The 26,596-nt window shown below is 40.5% G+C and overlaps 1 protein-coding gene across 1 annotated transcript; it reads left to right on the top strand.

The window, feature by feature from the left end:
• Positions 1–7,676: 7,676 nt before the first annotated feature.
• Positions 7,677–23,618, top strand: EIF4E3 (eukaryotic translation initiation factor 4E family member 3). Its single transcript, XM_058844591.1, has 7 exons — positions 7,677–7,735; positions 16,201–16,273; positions 18,195–18,289; positions 20,286–20,346; positions 21,608–21,674; positions 22,724–22,879; positions 23,411–23,618. The coding sequence occupies exons 1-7, from the start codon at positions 7,677–7,679 to the stop codon at positions 23,440–23,442; spliced, it is 543 nt and encodes a 180-aa protein (XP_058700574.1). The 3' UTR covers positions 23,443–23,618.
• Positions 23,619–26,596: the final 2,978 nt, after the last annotated feature.

Genomic DNA, 26,596 nt, shown 5'->3' with positions numbered 1-26,596 from the left:
GTGTGTTGTGTGTTGAGATAACGCCCTTGCTGGGTGTTGGGGGGATGATGATCCAGCAGTGTTCCCCTGACACCCTGAGGTCAGCTCAAGGCTCTCCACCACCACTGCTGGAGCAGCACAGACAGTTCAGTGCCATGCCTGGAATTCAAATCCAGCCATCACCAGATTCATGCTCACGGGCTCAAAGTCACTAACTGACCCTTCTGTATTTAAATCACTTCTTCAACAAAGGCGTTCTCTTGTCATTTAATTTGGAACTGTAGGAATAGCACATTAAAAGGTTTTGCAGTTTTAAAGTGTTGGTGGGTCTCAACCAACTTTGTGGGCTAAGTAAAGCATGAGAAATATTTTTCACCAGGCTATCCTATCATCTGAGCTTTTAAGGCAGAATGATGAAAAGGAAACTATTCTTTTAATAGTGTTTCTCTCTGGTAAAAGGTCTTGCTAACTTGTTGAAGCAGAGCTTGGAATAACAGATGAAAACTGTCAGAAAAGCTGTGATGTACTTTGGAGCTGAGTGAAAATTGTGACCAAAATCTGAGTCTGCCCAAACCCTGAGTTATATGCCAAAATGCCCCAGGATTTCTTGAATCATCATGCAAGTTGATAAGGGTAAGAGCTTATTTTTTTGGGGTTGGGTTTATTCTTAGGCGTTCCTTTTATGCGAAGAGTTTTTCTCTGAAAGGACTGGGTCATTTCATTTTTTATTTATTTGGCCTTTTGCCTTTGCATTTTATCTAACAAAGCTCACTTCAGTGATGCAGCACTGATGAGGAAAAACCTCCCAGAGCTGTGTTAAACCTGAAGTCTTCATACCTGAGGGAAGCAGGGCCTGGGCTTTTGGGAAGATCCAGCAGCATTCCACATTTTTTGAGATCTTGAAAAAGTTTTTTGGGGTTAAACAAAAACAAAGATTAGGGGATAAAAAGGATGCTGGTTATAAGCATAGCACAAAATCCTTGGAGAAAGCCTCTGGATGCCACTGGCATGCCAATTGATTTACCTTTGCAATAAGGACATGATGACTGGGAGGATCACAGAGAGCTGTGCGAATTCTATCCATGCAATGTGTGAGCTCAGCCTGGGAAACAAACCTCATCTGCCAAGTTCTGTAGGGCCATTTCCAGCTTTTCTCCTCGAAGGAGAGGCTCTGCTACCAATGAATAAAGTGGGAATTTTGACACTGATTTCAAAGGAAGCTAAATTGAGCTCCATGAAAAGGGAGCACTAGCACGCAATGCTGCTCTTCGTTTTTTCTTATTAATGTGACTAATTAAATGTTTGTATTTTTTAAGCACTAACAGTTTTTTTGATGGTCGTTTAGAGACTTTGAGAAAGTCAATAATTTTGATGAAATAGGACTGTAGACTCCAGAACAAAGTCCACATGGAATCCGTGATGTTGCTAGGATACAGCTATTAGTATTTTCAGTGGCTGGGTTATTTTTTGGTGTGGGTTTTTTGGTTTTTTTTTAATAGAGTTGGCCTAACCTCTCTTACAAACAATAGAAGAACACATGACTGCCTGATCCCATTTACATGATGCTCTCTCAGTTTACCTTGATGAAGCCAAACTTGACCCTTTAATTTCAGCCACTTTTATGTGTGAAGAAGAAACACAAAGAGCGATTTTGACCCAAATCTTGTTCGTTTTTTTTAATGGATGTGCAGGATTTTCTCCCTATGGGTGTTCCATTGCTGAAGTCAGTCTCCCTCTAGTGGTTTATTTCCAGAGGGGGGCTTTGCTTTGCTGGCTTGGACAGGTACCAAATGTGCTGGTGTGATGTAGAAAGTGGAATGACCCCTATGAGCTGAACCATAGAGCAGCAAGCTCGTATAAAAATATTATGTCCTGTAATTTTTATCTGTTAGGATGTACTTATTTTTTACAATATCCATAGTAGTGGGGGGTTTCCATCCCAGACTCACTCTGCAGTCCAGGCTAACATGGTTTGTGCAGTTTGTAGGATGTGATTCTTGCACATTGTTTCCTTCAGCTGTACACTGGGAAGCCTGTAAAAAAAAGATCAGTATTTAAGCTCATGTTCCACATCAAAGCCAGTGCCAGATGTGGTGCCAATAACATTATGACACAGAATAGCATTGAGGATGGTGCTATTTTGGGATCCTCATGTTTGGGGAAGCAATATCTAAGTGAAACACTGCAGATATTTTGCTGGAAAATCAGGAAAAGCAAGATGTTTGGAGTTTGTTTCTGACATATAACTTGGAGATTTGTCAGGTTTCTTGCATTTATGCTCCTAACCTCACTTTTGCTGGGCATCTCTTTAGCACCTCAGAGAGCCCCAGTGCTTTTCAAGTGTGGGGAACAGGGAAGGATGAAAGCAGAAGCCCAGTATCCAAAGCTAAGTAAGAAGTTCTAGTGTTTTAATACCTGATGTATGGATTGGATGCTGGGTTAAGCCACTTCAGCTCCCCCAAAATGGCTAGGTAAAGAAATAAAGATCTCATCTAAAGCATGATGAAGTCAATCTATGCCCTTATTTAACTGTAAAGGGTTTTGGATGAGACTCAGACTTCCTTCACAAGTGGTGGTAACCAGAGAGAGCTGTGATTCTGGAATGCATCAAGGATCCTGGAAAGACTGATGTCTTTCCAACTTGTACATTTACTTGAGGTAGGTACTGCCTTCTTCATGCTCATAAGTGGCAGAATTCCATCCTGTGATTTGCTTTTAGTGTACCAAAAGAGCTATTGGACCCATTTTTTCCCCCTTATTAACTGTAATTAGAAAGCCTGGAGAAATCTAGGATTTCCAGCCCCAGAAGTTAGCAAGCTCCTGTTCCTTTTCCACAGGAGGTCGTGAGGTGCCATCTCCTTCCCATGAAGCATTTTACAGAATGTTCAGTTATGTAACAACTTTAAGGGCAAAAGTTTTACTTTTGTTTGCCTTTTACTTAATGCTCAGCTTCTATTGGGCAATCAGGAATCTTGGTTCCTTGGGATATATTAAACCACTTTCCTTTGGATGCTACTCCATAAAGTCTGCACAGTGGTTTCCATGAGAGCGATTTTGGAGCCAATTTTGTATTTCATTTTTGTGTTCACTCTTCAAGATAAAGTTTCTACACAGTGTCCTGGCCAAAGCTGACTTGATTTTAGTTTATAACTTGAGCAAGAACTATTCCATTTATTTTCTGTTGTATTAAAAACCCAAACATTTACTCCTACGATGTGGACAAAGTTCCTGTACTTTTTAACAGCTTAACAGCTAAAAAAGCAGAGGTACAAATTTAGTATGCACATATCCTTTCTGAGATTTGTTCTGCCATCAGTCACCAAGAGTAAGTTAATAGAATTCCTGTGTTTACAAGGACACTTAGGAGATACCCACCACCTCATGAATTTGCTTTACTTTTATGTAATTTTATAGATTTTTTGTTATTTTATAGATTTTCAAAATGCATCTGCAGGAAATTTTGCTAAGGGAGGAAAGGATCTAATTGAACTGCACTTCTTTTTGGACTAGTAAATGGCTGTGCCAGTTGGAGAGGCTGAGGAAAGGTTCCTCTGCTTGTTTGACTTGGGCAGGTTCATGGATTTGAAGGAAGACGTCTCTGGGAGCTTGCAGGCACCAGCTGCTTGAGGAGCCTCTCCTGTGGAGCAGGTACTGTGTGGAAAACCTGTCCCAGGCAGGACTGGACACAAGCCTGTCAGAAAACCAGGGGCAGTGAGCCAGGTTGTTTTTAAGAAAACAAAGTTATGCAATATCATTTAGTTCTGACATGTTCCCAATATGCAGCAAATGAAGAACTCACTAAATACAGTATATCTCTGGCCATATCATTTGAATAAAACTTGTTTCCATGACAACCTCTGCTTAACAGCTTGGCTGATATGAAATCATTCCTAGATGAGGGAGCTTTTGCCAAAAGCATTGGGATTCAACACTTTAATATTGTGTTTTAGGGTTTAAAAAACATTTATTTAAGCCTCTGGAAGCAAATATCAACTAAAATCCCTTCATCCTCACCTCTGCTTCGGCTCTCAGTTGATCAGTTTATCTTCCTGGGAACCTCTCAGAAGCAGCTCCTGTGTTACTTAATATGCTTCTGAAGTCCCAGGCAGTGTTTCAAGAGCAAGTGATCGTGACACCAGCATTTGGTAGAGAAATTACATTTCATGGCTGTTGGCTCAGGCTGTGAGGCAGCAGCAGCAGCAGCAGCTGGGCACAGCAGCCGAGGCTTGTGCTCCTGCCATCCCTCAAGTCCAGGAAGGTTTATGTTCCAGCCAGCTCTGCCTCAGAGTGAAAAAGAGGATCTTCAGCTGGAGAAAGGTCTAGCTAAGGTTTCACACCATTCATTTTTTTGTCAGCAGCACTGAACAAACCCAGGTTATCTCTCAGATGTTTTTTAAGGTGCGGTACCTGTCGCTTCAGACAGCTGTGGAACACTTCCAGGATGGAAATGCACTGTGACTGCTCATATGGTGCTTGTTCCCTTCCTCCCTTCCAGGTGCTACACTATTAGAATACAGCTAAAATAAGCCTAATGCTTGCCTAATATTTCTTATGTATGCAAGCATTGCAGTTGCCACAGTGATGGTGCACAACTGTCAGCAGGGAAAAGGAAGGTCCTGATGGTTTTAAGAGGCATTCTGCCCCCTCAAAACACCATTGTATTGTAGCAGGGGGATTTCCTGCACCAGCTGAGAGCAGGGACTACAGCAAAACCTACTGGAACAGGCAAATAATGTTTCAAGCACATGTAATGTACCCATTGCTGTCAAGATTTTGGGATCAGCAAGGATTATAAGGGTAGGGATTTAAATCTGTAATAAAACCATGGAAAGAGGTATGAAGTATTTATTGTTTCTTCTGGCTATAATGTGCCTTCTTCAGCTCTAATTTGCCCCAGTGTGGGGCAACTTGGTCCTTTGTGTGGCAAAAAGGTTCAGGTGCCTGAAACTGGGTGCAGACAAGCAGTGCTAGGAGCACAAATATGGGGCAGAGCAGTATTGCCTATTCCAGTTTGTTGGGGTTTTCTTCTCCCCAGTTGTTACCTGGGAAAATTACAGCTGTTAGTCAATGGAAAGGAGCTGAGCTAACCTACCAGCTGACTCCTGCTCTCTGCCCCACAGCCCTGCTTTGTGAGGCCTTAGCAGAATATTAACAGCTTACCTGGAGAGTCCTGCAAGGGAAAGGAAGATGTGGCTGGGAGGAGGTGTCAGAAATGGAGCCACAAGCCACAAGTCCCTTCTGGGGTGGTGAGCTTCAAGCAACTCATCTCTGTACCACCTTGTAGCACAGGGCTGCACCATAACACAGTTTGCTTCTGGTAAAGCTGCTTGACAAGGTACAAGAGCACAGGAGGCATCACCAGGGTTTCCTTAAAAAGAAACCTTCCAAATAGGTAGCAAACACCGATAAAATACATTTTTAATTCAAGTCCTATAAATATCTCTCTGAAAGCAGTAATAACTTCCTGGGATTTTTAATCTCTGAAATGATTTCACTCAAGGTGTGCTGGCAGCATGAGGTAGCTGAGCAGAATCAGGATGCTGTGCTCGTGATAATTTTTCCTTGTGAGATTCATCTCAGGAGACTCTTTTTTTTCCTCTGTGTCACGACTTCTTGGAAGTCTCTGTAGGCAAAGGATGCGTTAATTTGATGCATCCTGTGATTGCCCTTCCTCCACAACGAAATTAATTTACTGTTATTTGAGATTCCCACAACGTTCCTTGTGCCACTGCAAAGCCTGGTATTTACTGATGTAAATAAGGAATAAACGGAGGCTTTACATATCTCATTTGGAATAATGATACAGGCTGTGCCTCCTGGCTCTCACTCCGTGTCTCGGAGGTGTGAGGGTTTTATTTCTATAGTGTTCCTTGCAGCCCAGGTTGTTTATAACAGAATGATTTGTTTTCAGCATGAGCTGTAATGTTTTAACTGATGAGCAGCTCCCTCTTAATGGAATCTGGAGTTTTTCACTGAAGCGTGTGGTTCCATCAGAGGCAGGTGCTGGATTCAAAGTTAGTTTTTGTAATACAGTCTGCTGGAGTTGGCCTTATTTCCAGAGTGATGCTGCTGCATATCCAAAATTTAATACTCTGTTGGCAACCTCAGCAGAGGACACCAAAAATGTGCTAGGCGTGGAGAGTGTCATTGGCAGTCACAGAGGCAAGATGTGGCCCTTTTGGGTCATAAGAAATTAGCACTCTCCTCCTCTCCTCCTGTCTTCTCCAGCTCTTCTGAGGAAATTTGTGCCTAGATACAGCCATTTATTGTAGGGTTTTTTCCAGGATTAACATTTTTGGTGGGCTCATCATTAAAATAGAGAGAGAATGCTCAGAGTGGGCATACCAATGAATTTTTAGATTCCAAGCTCTCCCAAATGGTCATTATCTTGCCTTCTATTTAAAGAGGAATAAATTAAATTGCAAGAGATGGTGCAACTTGTTTTGCAGATCCTATTTAATTTGGACTAGCAGTTTGCATTTTCCATCTGCACAACATCATCATTAACTTTTTGTGTTTCTTCATTGTCACTGTGCAGAGTGCTTTTCATGGGTGAACTCTGCCCTTTCTTACTGTTAGATTTTTATTTCTTTAAAGGAGTGTGTCTCTATTGATTTTTCTTTTAGGATGAAGTATATATAAAATTATTCATCCTAGTAAATGTGCTTGCAAAAAAATCTATGTGATTCATGGTCTTTGATCCTGTTATCACTTATGTGGGTGTTTAACTTTACTACTGTGCACAGTCCCAATGGGGAGAATCTTAATTTAAAAAGTACTATTCTAAAAATAATGTGAGGGGTTTTGCACATGTCCATATTGTATTGTGAGGAACATCTCCCTGTAAAACCAGGCATGTAAATTAAATGAGCTGTAGAGAAGATGGGAAAACAGAGAAATTATTATCCCCTAAGTGTGGAAAGGTTTGATGTTGCATTGTCTCCATCCATGGTCAGTCTGCGCGGTAGCCATCTCTTCATTGTGTGAATGTAGAAAATGTTTTGTCTTAGTGCTTGGGTTTTTGGAAAGATTCAGTGTTTTGGTCAGCATTGCCAAGCCAAACCGAGCACAAGGGTTATTTTGCTCAGTAAGGCAGCCCAGAGACGTGCCGGGTCAGCGGTGTGACCTGTGTATGTGCAGACAAGGGGCTGCCAGCAGCGTGTGTAAACGTGGTTTTGGGTCCTAAAAGTTGGAGTTCTGGAGAGATTTCGTGTTTTGCTCAGCACTGCCAAGCCAAACTGAGCACGAAGGTCGTTTTGCTCAAAAAGGCAGCCCCAGAGAGTTGTCAGGTGTGTGCTGTGGCCTGTGTATGTGCAGAGAGGGAGCTGCCAGCAGCGCCACCGTGCAGGGTGGTGGCACGGGGGGCCCCGTGTGCCCCAGAGCCTCGTGGTTTGTTGTAAAGGTCTCGGGAAGATCAGCGATTCCCTTCAGCTGTGCCCTGCAGGAGAGGCAGTAAGGGGATGGAGCGAGCGCCTGTGCCCCTTTGGGGAGCCACCCGCGCTCTCCAAAGGTCCCTTGGCCACGTCCATCTCTGTCATCACCCTGCCCGTTTCCCGTCTGCCCTTCCCGTCGCATCTCGTCCCCGTCTCTCTGTCCCTCCCCTGTCTGTCGTCCAAGCCCGAGTCCCGCTCACCCCCTCCCTCCCTTGTCCCCTCCCCGCGGCCCGTCCCGCCCCTCGCCCCCCGCCCGCCGCGGAGATGGCGCTCAGCCCCCCCGAGCTGCCGCTGCACTCGCCATGGACCTTCTGGCTGGACAAGTGAGTGGGGCCGGGGGCTGCGGGAGATGGGGAAACCCCCCCGAATCCGTCTAGGAAGGGATGCGCATCTCTGGGATTATCGGTTCGCTCGTCCAAAGATTGGATCCGGGAAGTTAATGCTGGGCTGCGTGCGGGAAACGCGCTGGTGCGAGGGACTGTCCCGGTGCCTGTGCCCATCCAGGGGGTCGGGAGCGGTTCCGAGTAGTGAAACCGGCTTGGAAACGCTTTCGGGTCTGTAGTTCAGGGGACACACATTGGTCCAGGCACCGTCGGTGCAGGTTTGAGCTCTAAATTTCGAGATGAATCTCGCCAGGCGCGGGAATAGAAGGGTAAAGGTTGTGCTGTGCTGCTGTGGTTTGCGCAGCCCTGCTGCCCCAGATGGAGCCGCTCACATGCCGAATCTTACAACGCTTTAATATCAGGTTTGGCTCCCGCAGGTGATCAGTTTTTAAAATCCGAAGTGATACGTTTTGAAGGATTAGCTAAAATTTATTAATTACCTGCAGGTTCTTACTATACTTCATTTTCATGTAGTTTGAGTCTCTGATGCCATGGAAAGAGGCTGCCAAGGGAGCTCACCCCTGTGCTGCACACAGCAAGGCATAGGGAAGAAGTGCCCAAGTCAAAACTGAAAGTTTCTTACCAGCATTTGATGTTATTTTCCTAGCATGTATTTTCCAACATCTTGTTATTTAATCTACAGCTTCCTTTTCTCAATTTTTTGGTGTATTTCTCCTCTCTCCCCACCCCAGAAGGCAAGTTTATCAGTTTTTCTGCCACTGCGCATACTGCCCCATGGTATTAGTAAAATTCTCCTCCTCAGTTATTCTTCTGGTAACTTTCCAACTCGTGATAGAGAAATAACAAGGAACTGTTGAAAACTCAGGTGCAGAAAATCAGATCTAATTAATAAAGCCATCAATTATTTCTGATTACTTCTTTTGCAGTCGTGACGCAGTTATGGTCAGGTTCGGGATCCAAGTTGTATTTTTGCTTCTTTGTTTTTAAAAAGCATCATTTGAACTGGTGTTTAATCAAGTCACCCACCAGGTCTGTTTGTTTGTTTACATAAGCCATGTAGAGATAAACATGTCTATTTTTTATAATCAGTGTTGGCAGTTAAAATCTATTTTGAGTTCCTGAGTCCTTGCATTTTTTTTCCTTAAGTCTTACTTCCACAATGCTTCAGTCTCTTAAAATTCAGTTATACTATAGATTTTTTTTTTTTTTACTTTTCAGACCACATGTAAATGCATTTATTTAGTACTGTTGTTTCTTAACTTATATATCCAAGAGTGTCTGTACAAGAAAAAAAAACAAAACTGGGACTATAAATACACAAAACTGTGTTTTGTTTACTAGTAACAAGGATAGAATAATGACAGGAAACAAGAATGCACGCAAACAAGACATGTTTTATGCACTCAAAAGTCATTTAAGGCATTAAAAAGCGCACAAGAAATGGAACCATGATCTTAATTTAATTTACTGCTGTGTGTGGAAGTTGACATCTCTCTGCAGAGCCCCACAGAAATGGCTGGGATGTTTATTGGAACATCCACAGAGATTTGATGGTGGCTTAGGCTTGTATCTGTTGGACTTCCTGTAGAAGATAACTGTGGGCACTTTTTGAACCAACTTCAGTAGCACCTAGTGTGGAGCAGTGCTGTATCCTCAGGAGATTGTATTGATTTTTGACTGCTGCTGCATTTTACCCTGTACTTGCAGAGAAAAGCAGGAAGAAGTGATGCTTAAGGATAAATAGATGTTGAGATGGATACGTAGTTATCTCTTTCTATTAAATTACTGTGAGAGAGATCCATGACATACAATTTTAAGATCTTTAAAACATATCTTTTCATTAAGTCATGCTGTTAAAATAAATATCCATCAGCTAAGTGGTACTTTCTGCTGCAACTAGTGATGTGCTACCCTTGGGGTTCATGGCCTTGCTTTTATCATAGCAGCACTATCCATCTCCTGCTTTAGAAGTAAATGTCTTTGTTTTATCTACATCAGCACTTGTTTCAGTGAATGCCTTGGCACAGGCTGAACATCTGGAGGCTGGCATCCTGTGGCCAGGTCCTGGTTCATTGCCATCATCCCACACGTGTCAGAGGGCATCTGCATTTCCCGTTAGTGCTAAGCTTTTCTTGGTATCTGTGTCTGAAATAGCAGCCATCTGATGGTGCTCTATGCTATCTTACCCTGTGAATGCCTTAGGAAAATGAGCACGATGAAAGCTGTGGGAGAATATTATTCACCAGTTTGACAAAAAAGACCCTATCTATGATCTTGAAATGCTTGCAGGTCATCAGTTCCAAAGAAGGTGCAGAGAAGCAGGCAGGTGTTTTCCTCCTAAGACAAATGAGATTTCCTTTTTAACTGTTAAAATGTTCCAAGGTCAAGTGCTAAAAGTTTGGAAAACAGGAGTTTAGATCTGCTGTTTATTTTGTCCATTCTACAGATTTCCAAGTTCATACCCACATGTCTCATTGGTAGGATTTTTGCCTGCAGTGATGTTAGGGAGCAGAGGGAATTTCAGCGAGGCTTGCAGGAGCTTTTGGTGCCACCTTGGGAAGCTGATTCATGCTGGTGGCTCTTTATACTTGTGCTTATCTCAGGAAGACTCTGGTTTGTTTGAAGTGGCTTCTGCTCTGAAAGGAAAGGTTGCCTTCTTAGGTTTTGCTACATTGTGTAGTCTTTCAGTTATTTTTTACAATGAAGTGTCAATATGCATGACTGAATATAACAAATAAAATATGAGCATTACCAATCTGGTCACTATGTTGAGTAGCACATTCAACACTGGAACTGCACAAAAGGAAAAGTCAAGTGACATGACCATCAAAGACTGGGCTGTCCTGGATAACAAACCACCTTCTGCCCTTGAAACCAACCCTTAATGGGATTTGGGGCTGTGGATCTGGGTGTGATATTTCTGTAAATACAAAGCTGTGAAGACGATTATACTTTTTCATGTACATGTGGACATGATGCAAATATCCTACTTAATAAACTTTGCAAATCCCAATTGTCACTTAGCCTGGGTATCACACAGTGTGATTTAACCCCAGACAAAACCGAAGCACCACATAGACACTCGCTCACTCCCTCACCAGCAGGATTGGGGAGAGAATTGGAAGGGTAAAAGCTGGAAAAGTCGTGGGCTGAGATAATGACAGTTTAATAGGGAAAGCAAAAGCCGCACACGCAGGCAAAGCAAAACAAGGAATTAATTCACTGCTTCCCATGGGCAGGCAGGTGTTCAGCCACCTCCAGGAGAGCAGGGCTCCATCCCACGTGCCTTGGGAAGACAAACACCATCACTCAAAACATCCCTCCTTCCTCTTCCTTCTTGTACTTTATATACTGAACACAATGTCAGATGGAATATCCCTTGGGTCAGCTGGGGTCAGCTGTCCTGGCTGTGTCTCCTCCCAGTTTCCCATCACTTTGCAGGATCATGTCCTGCTTGCCCTGTTTTCTGGCCTGACTTCGAACAATGCCCTTTAGATAATCTTATTTCTCTTGCAAGAATAGTTTAACTCTTCAGTATCTTTGTGAGGGGAAGTATGTGTTTATAAACTGTCAAATGTTATTTGTCTTCTTCTGGAAAGACAAAATATTCTTAGAGAAGTTACTATCCTTATATGCTGATCTTTCTGTCTGTATGTTGTAGATGAGTTCTATATAGAGCTGAGTAGATACATTTTGATAACTGAACCATTTTAATAATGTGTTAATCTTCCTAGCTGAACACATCAGATATTTGAAACTAAACTTAATAATTTTCCTTCTTCCCTATAGCAAAATTTATTTATCTAGGATCATCTATTTCATCTATTACAGCTTATGAGTAGGTGGCTTACAATGAAAAATGATGGTTAATATTATAAGAATGTTCAATCCAGTAAGTGCATTTTGACAGGCTTTGATGGCTTGAAATCAGTCTTTGTATTCAGAATGGATTACCAGATTTATTTAGTTGCCACAGCATGTTTTTGACTTTATGCTTTTTAAGTAAATATTTTGCTTATTTATACCAAAAGCAGTTGTGGCTAAGCACTTACAGGGGTATTTTCAAAATTGCTTGGCAGCTTTTAAAGCTCCCGCTAAAGCTGTGATGAGAGTCCCACTGGGAAACAAAGGCCAGTGTGAGCACATATGAAACAACTTCTATACTTAATTCTTTGCAGAAAAACAGAAAAGCTACAGTTCAGCATCAGAAATTAACATAAGCACAACCACCTGGAGGTTTATTCATGGATAAAACAATGGAATTTATCTTTGTATCCTTTGTTCTTTATTCGTGCTGGAATAATGAAGGAGTAGCAAAGAAAGCTGGCATTAGGATTCATTTTGTGGAGATTATTCCTGTTTCCACATTCCCGTGTGATTCACCACGAGATGCTGTACAGTGGGTCTGGCCTGATTAGGCAACTCAATTAGTCCTGAGACTGCACTAAATCTTCTCCTATAAAGGTTCTGAAGATGCAGTGGCATCACAGGGCATGAAACAGGCAGACCAGGAGGACCATTGAAGTATTTTATATGCAGACCCTCCATGGGAAACCCAGATGCACAATTGTAGGTGAAGCACAACTATTTCCACCCCCAGAGGATCTGTCATTGCCAGGCTGGTGCTGTGATCCAGCTCCTTCCTGTTCCTGTGCTCATGGGGATTGGCAGGGCCTGTTGAGTTCTTGGAAGTGAATTGTTCACCATGGCAATAACTTACAGATCAGTAGGGCATATTGGATTAATTGTACTGTTGATGGCAGTAAAACTATCTGAATGGGAAGAATCCTACAATGGAATTTGGAGGGTCAGTATTTGCAGGGTCTTGTTTTGTTGTACCACGTGTACTTAGGGTTTTAGTGAGGTACACAGCCATCTCCCTGCTCCTACCTTATAGTGCTGGAGAGTTAGAGAAATAGGAATTTCTACAGATTCTTTCACTTGAAAATAATCTGTCATTTCTGCTAACTTAATTTAAACTTAACTTAAAATGTGTACTCAAGTAAAAAGAAAATAAATCCCAATTTCATGGGTTCCAAGGCACAAAACTCCTGAGTGGTTTGCTGAGTTTCTGGGTGAAACAAACACTACAGTTCAGATTTGTCAGCAGTCTGGAATTTTGCAGGAAATTCAAGGTTTTTTTCTTCTATCTGTCAGATTAAAATACTGTCCCTGCCTTATACTCATTAAACCAAATTTGTGCAGGTGTAAATTCTGGAGCAAATGATCCTGAACTTTTAAATTGATGCATCATCATTTTCTCAATTACATTTTTTCAGTAGGATTTTGGTTTTGTTTGATTGTTTGTTTTTCAGATAAAAACGTTTGTGTGTTCATGCTCATATCCATAAATGACTGACGCTTTCCAAAGCTGAATGAAAGGCTAAAATAATACTGTAATCTGGAGGGCCTGGAGCACTTACCAGGCAGGTTACCAGGAATAAATGGTCACTCACCATAACTTTTAAAAGCGGTAATTTGCTGGTTGGTTGCTGCTTTCTGTCAGCTGATCACAGTTTCTCTGGAAAATGTTGCTTACAACTATCAGAATGAATCATTTTATAACCTTGGAGTGGTATATTCTACCTGTCTTAGCTGCTATTTTAAATGACATTAAATTTTCTAAATGGCTACCATGATGATCTAGGTAACCTTTGAAGGCTATGGCTAGAGAATACATTTTAATCTTTTATTTGAATAGACCTTACTATTGAAGCAACTCAGTGGCAGTATCAGCACCAGGATATCAAGTGATGGCAGTATCTGTTGTACGACACATGTAATGCCAGAGGCTTTGGTGACTGCTAAGCCACCAGTGGCAGAAATAGTCCAGAAGAGAAGTAATTTCTTGGGCAGTGGGGTGAGACAAAAAGAGGCAAAATTTATCTTGGGTTTTGCCTCTTTGTGTTCCATTCTACATGGAACAAAATGTTAGTAGAGAGATGCTAGTATGGTTAGCAAGAAAAGAACAAGGGGTTGTTGGCTGTGAATCCAATAGTTAAATCACTTTGTACGTTTTAAAGTCTGTTTGAACTTATTACCTTTTTGTTGTGCTTTCAAAAGCAATCTATCTCTGTTTCTGTAAAATACTGTGAATTTCCCTTTTTGCTCTTTAATGCTGAGTGTAAAGTGTATCTAAAAAATGCCAAAACACACACACACAAAAAAACTCCAGACCTCCAAACCTTACTACGATAATTCCTTTTATCATGTTGATGACAGATTTTTTTTGTTACTAGTTTTAAGTTATCAGTTTTTTCATGGGAGTTCTCATAGCCACCGGACTGCAAGCTGTGCCATGGTGATTTCTTGTTGATTTTTTTGTCTCCTGCCAGTTCCGCCATTGTAATGTGCTGGTAATTAACAGGCAAATAGTAAAGCAGATGTTACTTTGCCTCTTTCATACTGAAAAAGTTGGGAGGTATTTTTCTGCTGGTTTTGTATGTATTTTTAAAGCAGCTTATTTTAACAGGAGCCTTTAAAAACCTTAGAGCTATTATTAGACTTTTGAAGATGTGATGCTGTTTCAGTGGTTTTGCATATTGAATTTCTTCCTTTACATGAATATCTAGGGTTTGCCCAGAGCTTCAATTATATTTGTAACAGCTGAGAGTAACTTCAGTGTTTCCCTGGACGTATTTCACGCTGATCAGATGTATCAGGGAGGGATGCTGAGATCTGCTTTGCTTTTATCCCTTCTTCAGCTGGTACCCAAGCAACAGCTGCGTTTTCTTCTGTTTCCTTAAACCTGCTCTCTTGCTTCTGTTTCCAGATTTAGTAATTTTACACATTTTTGTTTCCTCTTCTGAGACACAATGGGAGGTTGCTTTTGTCTTTGATCTTCATTTTTCTTTAGAAATCCTACTTCAGCTTCTGAAGGGAAAGAAAAAGTGTTTCTAGTTCTAAGAAATTGAATGTGCCTTAGCAGTTTTGACCTCATTCCCCCAAAACTGTGCCTGTGGGATTGTGTGCTGGGAATTTTAAGGTGGGTGTTACGATGCACTGTTAATGCAGTGACAGGAACACAGGGATGTCTGGGGGTGTGAATGCACTGTCCCATGTCTCATGCACTGAAGAGTAATGAAAAAGATTATAAATAGGACCATTTAGGTTGGAAAAGACCTTTCAGATGATGGGATGCAGCTGGTGCTGTGTGTGACTAAAGAATCACAGACTATCCTGAGTTGGAAGGGACCCATGAGGATGAAGTCCAGCTCCTGGCCCTGCACAGGACCATCCCCAAGGGTCATGCCCTGTGCTTGAGAACATTGTCCACGTGCTCCTTGGCATCCATGGGACTGTGCCCATTCCCTGGGGAGCCTTCCAGTGCCTGACCTCTCTCTGGGGGAACCTTTTCCTGATATCCCTAAACCTCCCCTGGCACAGCTCCAGCCATTCCCTTGGATCAGTGTCACCACAGATCAGAGATCAGTGCTTTCCACTTCCCCTCATGAAGAACTCGTAAACTGCAACGAGGTTTCCCCTCAGTCTCCTCCAGGCTGAACAGACTGAGTGAACCACTCCTCTTATGGCTTCTCCTGAAGGCCCTCGAGGGAGAGAAGCAGCTCTGGGTGGAGCTGGTGCTGCTCAGTATGAGGGTGAGCTACAGAAGCTGAACCACACCTGGTGTACCAGAGTGCCTGGCAGTGACACCAGCCCAAGGCTGTCTTGGCTTTCCAGGGCGTGCTGGTGGTACATGTACCTTGAGGGCATCGGTGCCGGCAGTACAAGATCTGCCCAGAACCACGGAGGTTCCCTGGCTGCGTCGGGTGCCATAGCCTGACGTGCGGCACTTGTGCTTCTCCTCAGCCCGTGTCCGTGTCCCACCCTTCAGGGGTAGCGAGGGGCTCGTGGCGGGTGTGGCCGCCCTGGTGAGGGCGGCGCGGGGCTGAGGGGAGGTGAGGCCGCGCCCGCGCCCGCGCCCCGCCGGCTGTGCGCCTGCGCCACCTAGCGGCCCGCGCTGAGGGCCCGGCAGCACAGGCTGTGCGGGTGAGCTTCCTTTTCAAAGTGTGAAGCACCGGGAGCGCCTTAAAACGCTAAAAACGGGAGTTGGGGTGTGTTAAATGCAATAGTTAACAAAATAGTTAACTATTTTGAAAATAGTTCCGGGGTAGGATCATGCGGTCCTCTTCTGGTAGCCCGTCACCAGTGAACAGCAGAGCTTTGATGGTGTGTGGTAGCTCTGAGGGCACCACTGTGCTGCTCGGCTAAAACTCCTGATACTTCTGTTTAGTTTTACAAATTACCTGGCAAATATCAATTTATTCACAAGTATAAAAGAACTTTAACTCCTATCTTTAAATGATTCATGATAATTTGGAATTGGACTTCCCCTTTGACATGCGAACATTTTAACTTCACGCTCGTGCAACTCACATTCCATCTCCCTTCTCCGACTCCTTGATAAAATAAATATTTTAATTAATCAGTGCTTTGTCTTCAAGGTCACTTCCTGGTACAACAGCGGCTGAATATGCGTTAAATTTGAAGAAGATTTATACAGTACAAACAGTGCAGGTAAGGCATGTGGCTCTGCTACAGGAGCTGCCACATGTTATTAATGTAACTTCACACCTCAAGTTTCGTTTTTCCTCCTAGGATGAGTCACACCTGTAGCTTTGCTTACTTGAGGTGTGAAACGTGAGTGTTACTGGTGTTGTGTGTTTGTATTTCTGAGTCAGTGTTTGAATTTCATTTGGCTTTCCGGATGGGAAAAGGAGGAGGCATATTGGATTGGGCATGCTGAATTCTTAAACCTTCCTGAGTTTCCACTAGTACATTGAATTATATTTGGTGTTTTTTAAATACCTTTCCAGCCTTTTCTCCTTTTTCTAATACAGAAACTAACTGTGCAAAGACTAAAAATTGCAGCGTGTGGAGCTTTTTTTTTTTTTTTGGTGGGGTTTCTCTCCTTAAATGTCTATCTAAAAAAAGATTCTAGCAAACTGAATTAGACTCTTAAACCATGTGATACTTAGAGCAGTGAGAAATTCTGCTTTTCTGTGTCATCTGCCATTGCCTAGTAGTGGGTATCTCTTGCAAGTAAAATTGTATGTGTTTTAATACTACAGTTAGCATGAAGTGTGTAGCAAATTGGTATTTGTCTCACCTTAGTGCTAAGCTAACTAGTTCACTAAATCCCTGAAATTTTAGGGTAATGCCAGACTCTTCTCTTTGAGAAGTACACCTGCAGCAAACTATTGAAGTTTTAAATAAGGCTTTCTCATGAAGGTCTGCACAACTTTGTACATTGCATGAGATTTCCAAACACAAAACCTTCCAAACTGTATGTCCTAGTTCAGGACAAAAAGAGCTCTCAAATGTTTCCACAGCCATGTATCTCTACTCCTTCTTCTGCAAGTAGCTTTAGGGTTTGGGCACACAACAATTTAAGAATAAGATCATAGTTGAGATGGGTGTTTCATACCAAGTTTTTGTATTTTTAGTAGTCTTTAATTTCTTCTTGTGGCTGGGTAAAGGTAATGGCTGTTAGGCAGCATTGCCAAGGGCCACAAAATTTTATCACATAATGTTACAATCCTTGTTTCTAAAGTTGTGCTAGTGATTAACTATTATGTATTACTTAATGTGTTAGATAATACTTAAATATTATGTCTAGATAATACTTAATGAGTTGCACTAATGATTAATATTGCACCACCACATGTTGATGCAACTTAAGTCTTTCAAAATCCTTTCTATTCCCAACTGTTGGATAAAGAGAGAAGAGTTTGGGATCTTTTCAATCATTTGTCCCTGTTGCTCACTACTGCTTTTGGGTGCATTTTCATCCATCCCAAACCTGCCTGACAGCTTCTGCTTTTACCAGCAGAAACATTGGGAAGTAATCCAATGGTTCCTGGTAAACTGAATCTTTGAATTTTTGCCCCATTCCTGTATTAACATACATATAAAAGAACCGTATCAGGTTCTTTGCATCTGATTGAAACCTTTAACTCAGACAAACTAGTTGGGTTGCTGGCTAGACATTTAGTTCACCAGAATTATTGTTTGTGGTGTTTTTGTAACTCAGGATAATCATAATGACGCTTAGGCTAGTCTTAAGTGAAGCAAGGTGGATGTTTGATATAAATATATCTTTTTAATAGGCTAAGGAAGTTTTATGTATTGGTTTGTTCTTACATACTCAAAGTAACTCTGGTTTTGATGATTTTTTTCCCTCTCTATTCAAAACTATAATCTGTGTTTGGACTTCTTCCCTTTTTTCCACCTTCAGGTATGCAGGACTGTCATCTAAAAATAATAAAAGTAGAAATGATTCTGTAAGGAGTTCTTTTCAGAACATTTTACTATAACATAGAAGGTGCCTGGTCTCCAGGAGAAGGATGTTTAATTGGTTCAGAGAAAATTAGCAAGGAAATAAATCTGCATGAAACACCCTCTCGTGTTAATGCAACTAATATTTTTCCTTTTCAAGGATTTCTGGAGTGTCTACAACAACATTCCTCCCGTGACAAACTTGCCTCTGAGATGTAGCTACCATTTAATGAGGGGAGAAAGGCGCCCGCTTTGGTACGTGTGTTGTCAGACATTTCTGGGAATGGGCAGTGGAATAACTTGAAGGGTGAAAGATGTGGGAGAGGAGGGTCTTGTTTCTGTTGGCTACAAACACCTGAACTCAAGAGACCAATAAAAGAAATACTCCAAGGTTCTTGTTCAGTTTGAAAGTGGCTTGTACCGAAGAGTCTTTATTAAAAACACAGACTGTAATTTCATTGTCCACCTCTGGATGTAAATGTACAAAAATAGATTATGAAATAGAAGCTAAGAAATTAGAATATGACTCTGAATTTCAGTTTAGGAATACACAGAATAAGTTACTTCTATTTGAATTTTTTTAGCTTGCACATTATTTTCTTTTCACTGAAACTGGTGAAATAATGATGCAAATGATGGTCCTTCACTCCTTTTCATCTGTGCAAAAGTACAGATATGCTTCATGAACCTTGGATCAAAAGTAATTTAAGACATTATGAGGTGATTCATTGCAGTAAATTCCTACTTGATTGTAGGATAGCAATGGAACAAAGTATAAATAATTGATGTTTTTCTTTCAGAAATCAAAGTGCAACCCTTCTTCCTGTTGCAGTTCTGTTGCATTTCAGAGAACCTCAGCACTTTCTGAAGAGTTTTGATCTCTTTGGCATCATTTGGGTTGATTGGGATTGCATTAGGGCTCTTTAACTTAATCATAGTTGTCTAACTTTGTGGTGACTTACTACAGGAGATTTCTGTCCTAGTCTACTGGAAATGTAAATTTTCTAAAATGAAATGCGTCTGAAGGTCTGTGTTACTTATATGAAAATACTGTGACTGGTCAGGATAGCTGAAATGGGTATGAAAAAACATTGATATCTGTATAAATCAACTGGGCCATCATCTGCAGGCCTTTATATCATTGTAAGGATGAATGAGAGCATTTGGGGGTTTGATTTTTTGGCTTTGTTTTTCCTGTTTTTAGTTTTCATTTGTTAAGTGACTACTAGAGGTCTAAAATGCAAAGATAATTTCTGAAAATTAAACACTTTTTAAAGCCTATCAAAGTAATTTCACATTTTAAGAAAGGGATTGCAAGAGATTGATCTCATTATCAGTAATTTGCTAACTTTTCAATAATTACTGCCAAGAAGCTTTTCTCAGATTGCCATTACAGTATAGTGGCCAATTCCAGCATTCTGTGTATTTATTTTCTTTTAGAAAGAAAGAGAAATCCTGAAGTAAGAATTGAGGATTCAGATTCTTAAAGATGTCCTCCCAAAGTTTCCCCCCTCTTTTCCCCAGAATCTGTCAGGATTGGTGGGAGACCATTGATCCTGAGGAATCTCTATCGGTGTCACACTGGGTTTAGATATTCCAAAGACTAATTTTTAGGTTATTCCTTTAATTTGGCCTTTACAGAATTTTAGCAGGAAATGAGAAGCCCTAATTTAAAGTCTTAGAAAAAGAATTGTGACAGAATAAATTTGAGAAACTCACAGGTTAGTGCATTGTGCCTTTGTCATTACAAGGCAGTTTAATGGTTACAGTTGCTCCGACCCAGGGCAGCTTCAGTCTTTTTTTAATAAGGGCAATTAATTTCTAGCTGTCACAAAACCGAAATGAAGTGTGCTCATGTTCTTTTATTAAATTGAATAAACGGAAGAGTAAAAAGCTGCTGCTGTAAAAATATGCCAGAGGTTTTCCAAAATTAAAGGTTACCATAGTAAAATGTAAAATTGTTTTGTGGCTTGTTCCCATACAGTGTGCAGCCACTTCAAAGATGGTCTGTAGTCAGGGAAAATACAAGTGTTTTCCAACACACAAAACTTGAAAAGGGTTAGGTGTTGAGTGATACACTTCATATGAACAATGAAAGAATTATCTCTGATGTCAGAAGTCAGAGTCATGCTCCCTGGAGTTAGTAATTGCATTTCAGATGGGATTTTTCTGGGAAAATGAAACCACAAACATAGGGTTATCTAGATGTGAATTTGAATGTTTATTTTCACTGATCTATCTCCTGCAACAGGGAAGAAGAAAGCAATGCCAAAGGAGGTATATGGAAAATGAAGGTCCCTAAAGAAAGTACGGTATGTTACATTGACTCTTTACTAAGACCTTGTTTAGTAAGGGAGTTTCTTTAAACTCTGCTTGATAAAGCTGTTGTAAAGGTTTTTACTTCTTACATCACCCAACACAACCACCAAACACTACTTTAACTTCCATAACCTTTTAAAGACAATGAGCAGAAGTTTATTTTGCAGTAATTCCATATCTCTTGCTTTAGATAACATTTATATAACATTATATAACAAAAGAAAGTTTGTATTATAAAACAAAAGAAAGCTACATTGTTTCAATTTGGAAACATGGTAATTGATAATCACCTTTGTTCTCCAGACTGTTTTTTAATAGGCATACAAAGAAAAATAGACCTTTTCCTGATAATCTATGCTAAATTATGTATTTTTTTCATTTAAAAGTATGAAAGATGAAATCTATTCAGGCATATCCTTGAGGTCTAATGAAATAACTGTGTTTCTCTTTGCCTCTAATCAAATGCATGTGAGTAACTTCTGTGAACTGCCACAGAAAGGAGATTTGACCTCTTCACACATGGTGTTTATGTGTGTAAGTGTGCTCTGGATCAGGCCTTTAAACAGAAAAAGTGAAGTGTCAGAAAAATGTGACAGCCTTGCAGAAAGAATTAAATGCTGAAAGATGGTACTCAAAATTTCAGCCGAAAGTTAATTGATTTTTGCCTGTGGGCTTTTTCCTTGTATATGAGTTGCAGCTTTCCTCCCCCGAAGTCCCAAGTGGTCACAAAAGACTGAAATTGAAATTGTCTTTTTCCTCCTATAATCCAAGGTGTGAAGATTGTCAGAAGTGACAAGTGGTTTGGAGAGCCTGAATTACTGGGCAGTGAATTTAGGGACCCCAGAGGCCTTGTTTTTCAGAGGCTGAATGACAGCCCCTTTTTGACATTAAGGTACTTTTGATGTCTCAAACTACGCACCACATGGCCTCAGTCACTTCTGAAACATTTGCTTGAAGGTGAACTTCAGTCAGCTTTCAGTGCTTGGTAAATAGCATAAATAACACCTTTATACCTGTTTCTCATTTTTATTTGCTTCATTCTTCACCACATGTGGGCACAGCATCTCCTTGGCTAGGATGAACCATCTTGTACAGACCCAACAATTAATTATATAATGCAGCATGCACTTACAAGAAATATTCCTTTTTGGCTAGACAACCTCAGAAAGAGAAAATGCTCAGAACTGACTTAGAAAACTTAACTTTTCATTTAAGAAATAATAATGTGAATGTAATGTTTTTCTGCCTTCTTAGGCTGCAGTTTGGAAAGAGCTTCTGCTAGCAACTGTCGGAGAGCAATTTACAGATTGTTGTGCAGCAGGTAATGATTGAGACATTTCTCCATCATTTCTTTTCACCATATTTGCTTCTCTCCTTAGCATGAATATCTGATAAAAGTGACTATTACACTGACAGTGAATATTCTGTTAGGAATTGTCTTTCACTGGCTATCATTCCACAAAAAAAGAATGGCATTTCTCAAGTTTACAGGGCAGTTCAGAAATAACCCTTCAAATGGTCTCTTACACACTTTATACACTGATAGGGTTGTCTTGGGGTCACTTTAAGCAAATATATGATATTCTGCTGTCCACAGAGGTGGTTCTTGCCTTTGGCAATGTGCTTCTGATACCACCTTTGTGTTTTGTTAGTGACCCTTTCCCTGGGATGCACAGAACAGCTGTGCTATGGAGCTCACAGCTGGATCAGCCACTGCTCCCATCTGTGGCATGGCATTTGAGCTCTCCACAAAGCTGCATCCTAACAACTTCACACCAAAAAGGGCTTCTTCGGTGTAGCACTGAGTTACCAGCACTGGCAGCAGCAGCAGCCTGACTGAGGCTTTTTAAATTTCATTAATTTTGTTTTCTTTTTTTTTTTTCTGTTGCTGCCTTGACAAAATGTAAAGGAAAAAGAGGGCAAAGTCTGGAAAAGCTGGTGTCTGATCTCCACCAGGTACTGTTCCTGGAGTTTTAGTTGTTTTACCCTCATCCTCCCATTTCTGCTTGTAGACATCACTGTAAGTAAATTGTCTTTGGGAGTTCATATTGCTGACCTTAGTGGAGGGAGTCTTGTGATTCCCTTCTAATCAAGTCTAAGAGTGCTAATAGCAAAGATGAATAATCCTATGCACCTCATAAAAAACACCATGAGGTAATGTTTCCAATAACTTCTAAAAACAGAGTTTCTTTCTGGTAACTACTTTGTCTGGTTTGAACATTGGTATTTTCCTCACTGAGGATTGCTCTTTTCTTTCACATCTTTATTTTTTTCCCAGCTTTTGGGCACTGTTTCATAATACATAAGTAGCAAATTAGACATGTCTCACTTTTAAAGTATTCCTTAATGGTTCTCCCCCTTTCTGTGCAGATGATGAAGTAGTAGGGATAAGTGTCAGTGTTCGTGACCGTGAAGATGTTGTTCAAGTCTGGAACATGAATTCCTCTTCAGCAAGTGAAGCAAAAGTTGTAGAGAAGATTCATAAACTTCTCCCACACACATCTTTTAAAGTGGTCTTTTATAAATGTAAGTATTTTGTACTGTTCATTTCTACCTCTATTAGAAAAACAAGAAGCTGGTAGGGTATTTCTATGGGAATATCCTATCTGATTCATCATTAATCACTTAGGAATGTAGCATCTGTCATTGCATTAAAATTATGTCACTTCAATGTAGAAGTTAGCTATCATTCAAAAGATATGTATAATTTTATTGTACAATCTGTTTTGTTTCATGTTTAATGTGCCTCATTCACAACACAAATTAAATCTCTTAATAACTCTCGAGGCTACATACTGTCCAATTTAAGTATTAATTTAGACGAACCAGTTGCAATCAGGATTTCAAGGGATCTCATATTTTAGGGTCCCTGTAAATGTATTATCAAACAGCGTATTCTGAAAGATCCCTTGTTGGCACATTGTGTTCTCCCCTCTCTTGACTGATTTATACAGTTTTATCTTTTTTTTTTTTTTTTTTTTTTTTTTAATCTTTTCAACTCCTTGACAGAGTTTACATGTTCTTCTATTTCTTTTTTTTTCCTTCTCTCTTCCCTAGCCCACAGAGAGCATCATGCTTTTGAAGGCTGATGTGGAAAGCATTGAATGCATTATATGCCAAGATCATTTGTTGTTATTTGGTGTTTTGAGCTGGTCTGGACAAGGAGGAGGATGGTGGAAGTGCTACATGGGGTTAACCCTTTTGACTTTCTGACATTTCAAACTGGCCTATTGCTACTGAAAATGAAAAAAACCCAAACAGTTGCCTTGACCACTAAATATGTGATTCATTGCTTCATGTTGAGTTGGTGTATTTAGTTCTTAGTTGTTTCTTTAAAAAAATATTTTGGCCACTTGTTTGTTCAACCCAACTATATTTGTTTCCATTTCTTTAAGATAGTTGGCTTTTTCTTCTGTGCTGTACTTAGTGAAAAGCAAACATGCAGAGATGCTATGCTGCTTTTCCAAGATGTGCTGTACATAGAGGAATTCTGGCTTGGGGAAATGTGTTTTCAATTTTCACTATGAAACATTCCTACTATGTTAAAATTTACTCACTGGTTTTGTCCCAAGAGAGAAAGAAATTGCACTGCATTTATTCTAATGTTCAGTGTAGTCTGGTCTTACAGTGACAACAGCACATACTGTAAATGTAAATAGAAAAGGGTGCCTTAAATGAGCAATTAAAAAGAATACATTTATATTGGGACTAACCCTGTGTAGGGTGATGTTAATGTCTTTTAATTGTATTGATTTTAGAAGAGCCCTTGTTCAGGTTAGAATCAGAAATTTCTCAGTAGGAAACCCTGCAAACTCAACACCTCTTATTTAAGGGTGATAGGGTATTTATGGTTTTATATTATATGCTCTCTTATGGTGCCTTTCTGTACATCCATGAAAAAGTGTCATGAATAATTTCTAATGAATTGTAGAAACTGGATCCATCTCTCCCACTTCCTCAAGTATGTCAGGCCTGTGTCTGCACCCACTGGTTCAGTGTCAGAGTTGCTGCTGACTTCAGTGCAAAGAGATCCCGTTGTAGTTTCAAGCCCTCTTCTACTTCTTCAACTTCCTAAGTGTCCTTTCTAAAATAAACAAAAAATACAGGAAAGAAATTTGTGTCGCAGCTTGAATAAGAATATAAACAGTGTTAACCTTTAAATGTTTGTCTATATTAACTATTTGAGGTGTTTTAACTACCAAAGATTGATGTGGTTCCTTTTACAAGGTAGAGATGAACATACCCTCTGCTGAACACTCCTTCATCCTTCAGAGGTTTTTGAAGAGCTGGCAGCTCTTCAAGTTGCACTGATTTCTACATCTTTAATATATTAAGAGGCAGCCATAAAAATCAAATAAATTTAAAAATAAGTAACACACTATTGAGATTACTTTTTTACAGCTTTATCTTGTACTTTCAACTTTAACTTGTATTTATGGATTAAAACTGTGTAGTTAATGAGCATTATTAATTAAACACATTTTCTAAAATCCAAGCGTCCTGCTTCGGTAATTACTTTCTGAGATCAAATGTTACCAGTCCTGCTTTTTCAAACCTGTGTATTTTACATTAAAACATACTCTCTTAAAAGCTGTCTGTTTTGTTCTTAGATTAATTTTTTTTTCAGTGAAAAAGGGTGAAGTACCAGTGGATAACTTGCAGGGATGTACCTGGACATCCTCCAGGCCTGTGTGATGGAGGGCAAAAGTGACTTCAGAGAAGTGAAGGTTAGAACACAGTGAGGAGAAATGTTTTCCACTACTTGATGAGCAAGATTTCTCACTTGAAATATTTCCCTGTCTTTGGAGGAAATGTAAGTGGAATACTAATGGAGAATTAATCATGCACCTCTCCCTCTGCTTCCTTTTACTTTTGGAAACAAGCCATAGCCTCTTATTTCTTCCCCAGGTTTGTTTTCAGGATGGATGTTTATTCCAGTAGAGTTGGAGCTGCTGGCAGAAGGGGCTGATCTGGTGATGTCACTGGAACTTTCCAGTTTAAGGTATTACTTTACTCATCCAACTGCAGGCAAATATGTTTATGTTGTTGCCTTGTGTGCCTCTTTAATATTAAAGACCTCTCTGCTTCAACATTGGGTAAAGACTTAGAGACAACATTCTAGCTGTAGGGTAGGGTAGCTAGCTACAGGCTGACTATCAAGATCCATATTTCAAATTGTAAATTTTTCATTCTTTTAGGTTCCTAGTCTATAAAATCAGGGATTCTGTTTTTTTCATACACCTTAATTCTGACAGTAGTTGTTAGCATTATTTAGAATAAGGGTTGATGGGTATCTTCTCAACTAAAATTAATTTATTCTTATACCACAATCCAAGATTTGGCTTAGATCAAACTGGGCAGTGCAAATTCACAGGAACATGACAAATTGCATATTGGAATTTTGCAACTATTGATTTTAAGACTTAGTAGAATTTTTGAACTATCCTTTCATCCCTACATCTGTAGGGATGTATTTATACCAAATGATGTTGAACAGTTAATTTTTATACTCTTTTAAATATTTATTATTTTCACCTGGAGATTTGCTTTATTGAACTTGATTAAATGAGCCCCCTAGTACTTCAAAATCTTCTAAATTGTTTAAATGGATATCAGAGAAGTGCCTACAACTTCCTATCAAATTTAATTTCTGCTGGCATTTCAATGTAAAATTAAAACATTTAACTTCCATGGTGACAGACTGCAAAGAAACTCCAGACTAGCTAAATGAAAGAAACCTGCTTCCCTTTTGGGGTGGGAACAAGCCCTGTCTGATCCCTCCCACACTGGAATGGTGCCTTTGGGCACTATCCAGAAAGGCTGAACCTTTTTCTGTAGCTGGAGCACTTGTCACTTTTATCCAGGCTGTTTTGTGAATTTTGTGTAAACATCATATCCTTGATGCACCTGAGAAGCCAGGTGAGATGAGGAGAGCTCTGGTTTAGAAGTGTTTGTAGCACCTTGTAAAAGTGCTCACTGCATCCTGCTGGGGAAAGCTTGGATGCTGCTGGTGGTAGGTGGAGGGTGGTGTGGAGCTGAAGGGGCACTGCCGGCCTCTTGCATGGGCTCAGGCATGGACTGCACAGAGGAAGGAAGGAAGGGGATGCAGCCCAGGGGAAGAGGAGATGCTGGCCACACTGTGGTTGAAGCCACCTGGGCAACTGGAGCCAGGAAGGAGAGCCATGGTTCAGTAAGAAGAATTAACAGTTTTTTTAATTCTGAGTGTTACCCTTGTGCTGGTCT

The sequence above is a fragment of the Poecile atricapillus genome, chromosome 9, assembly GCF_030490865.1.
Source record: "Poecile atricapillus isolate bPoeAtr1 chromosome 9, bPoeAtr1.hap1, whole genome shotgun sequence".
Taxonomy (NCBI): Eukaryota; Metazoa; Chordata; class Aves; order Passeriformes; family Paridae; genus Poecile; species Poecile atricapillus.
Note: the sequence above shows the minus strand (reverse complement) of the source record. Positions and strands in the feature narration are given on the sequence as shown.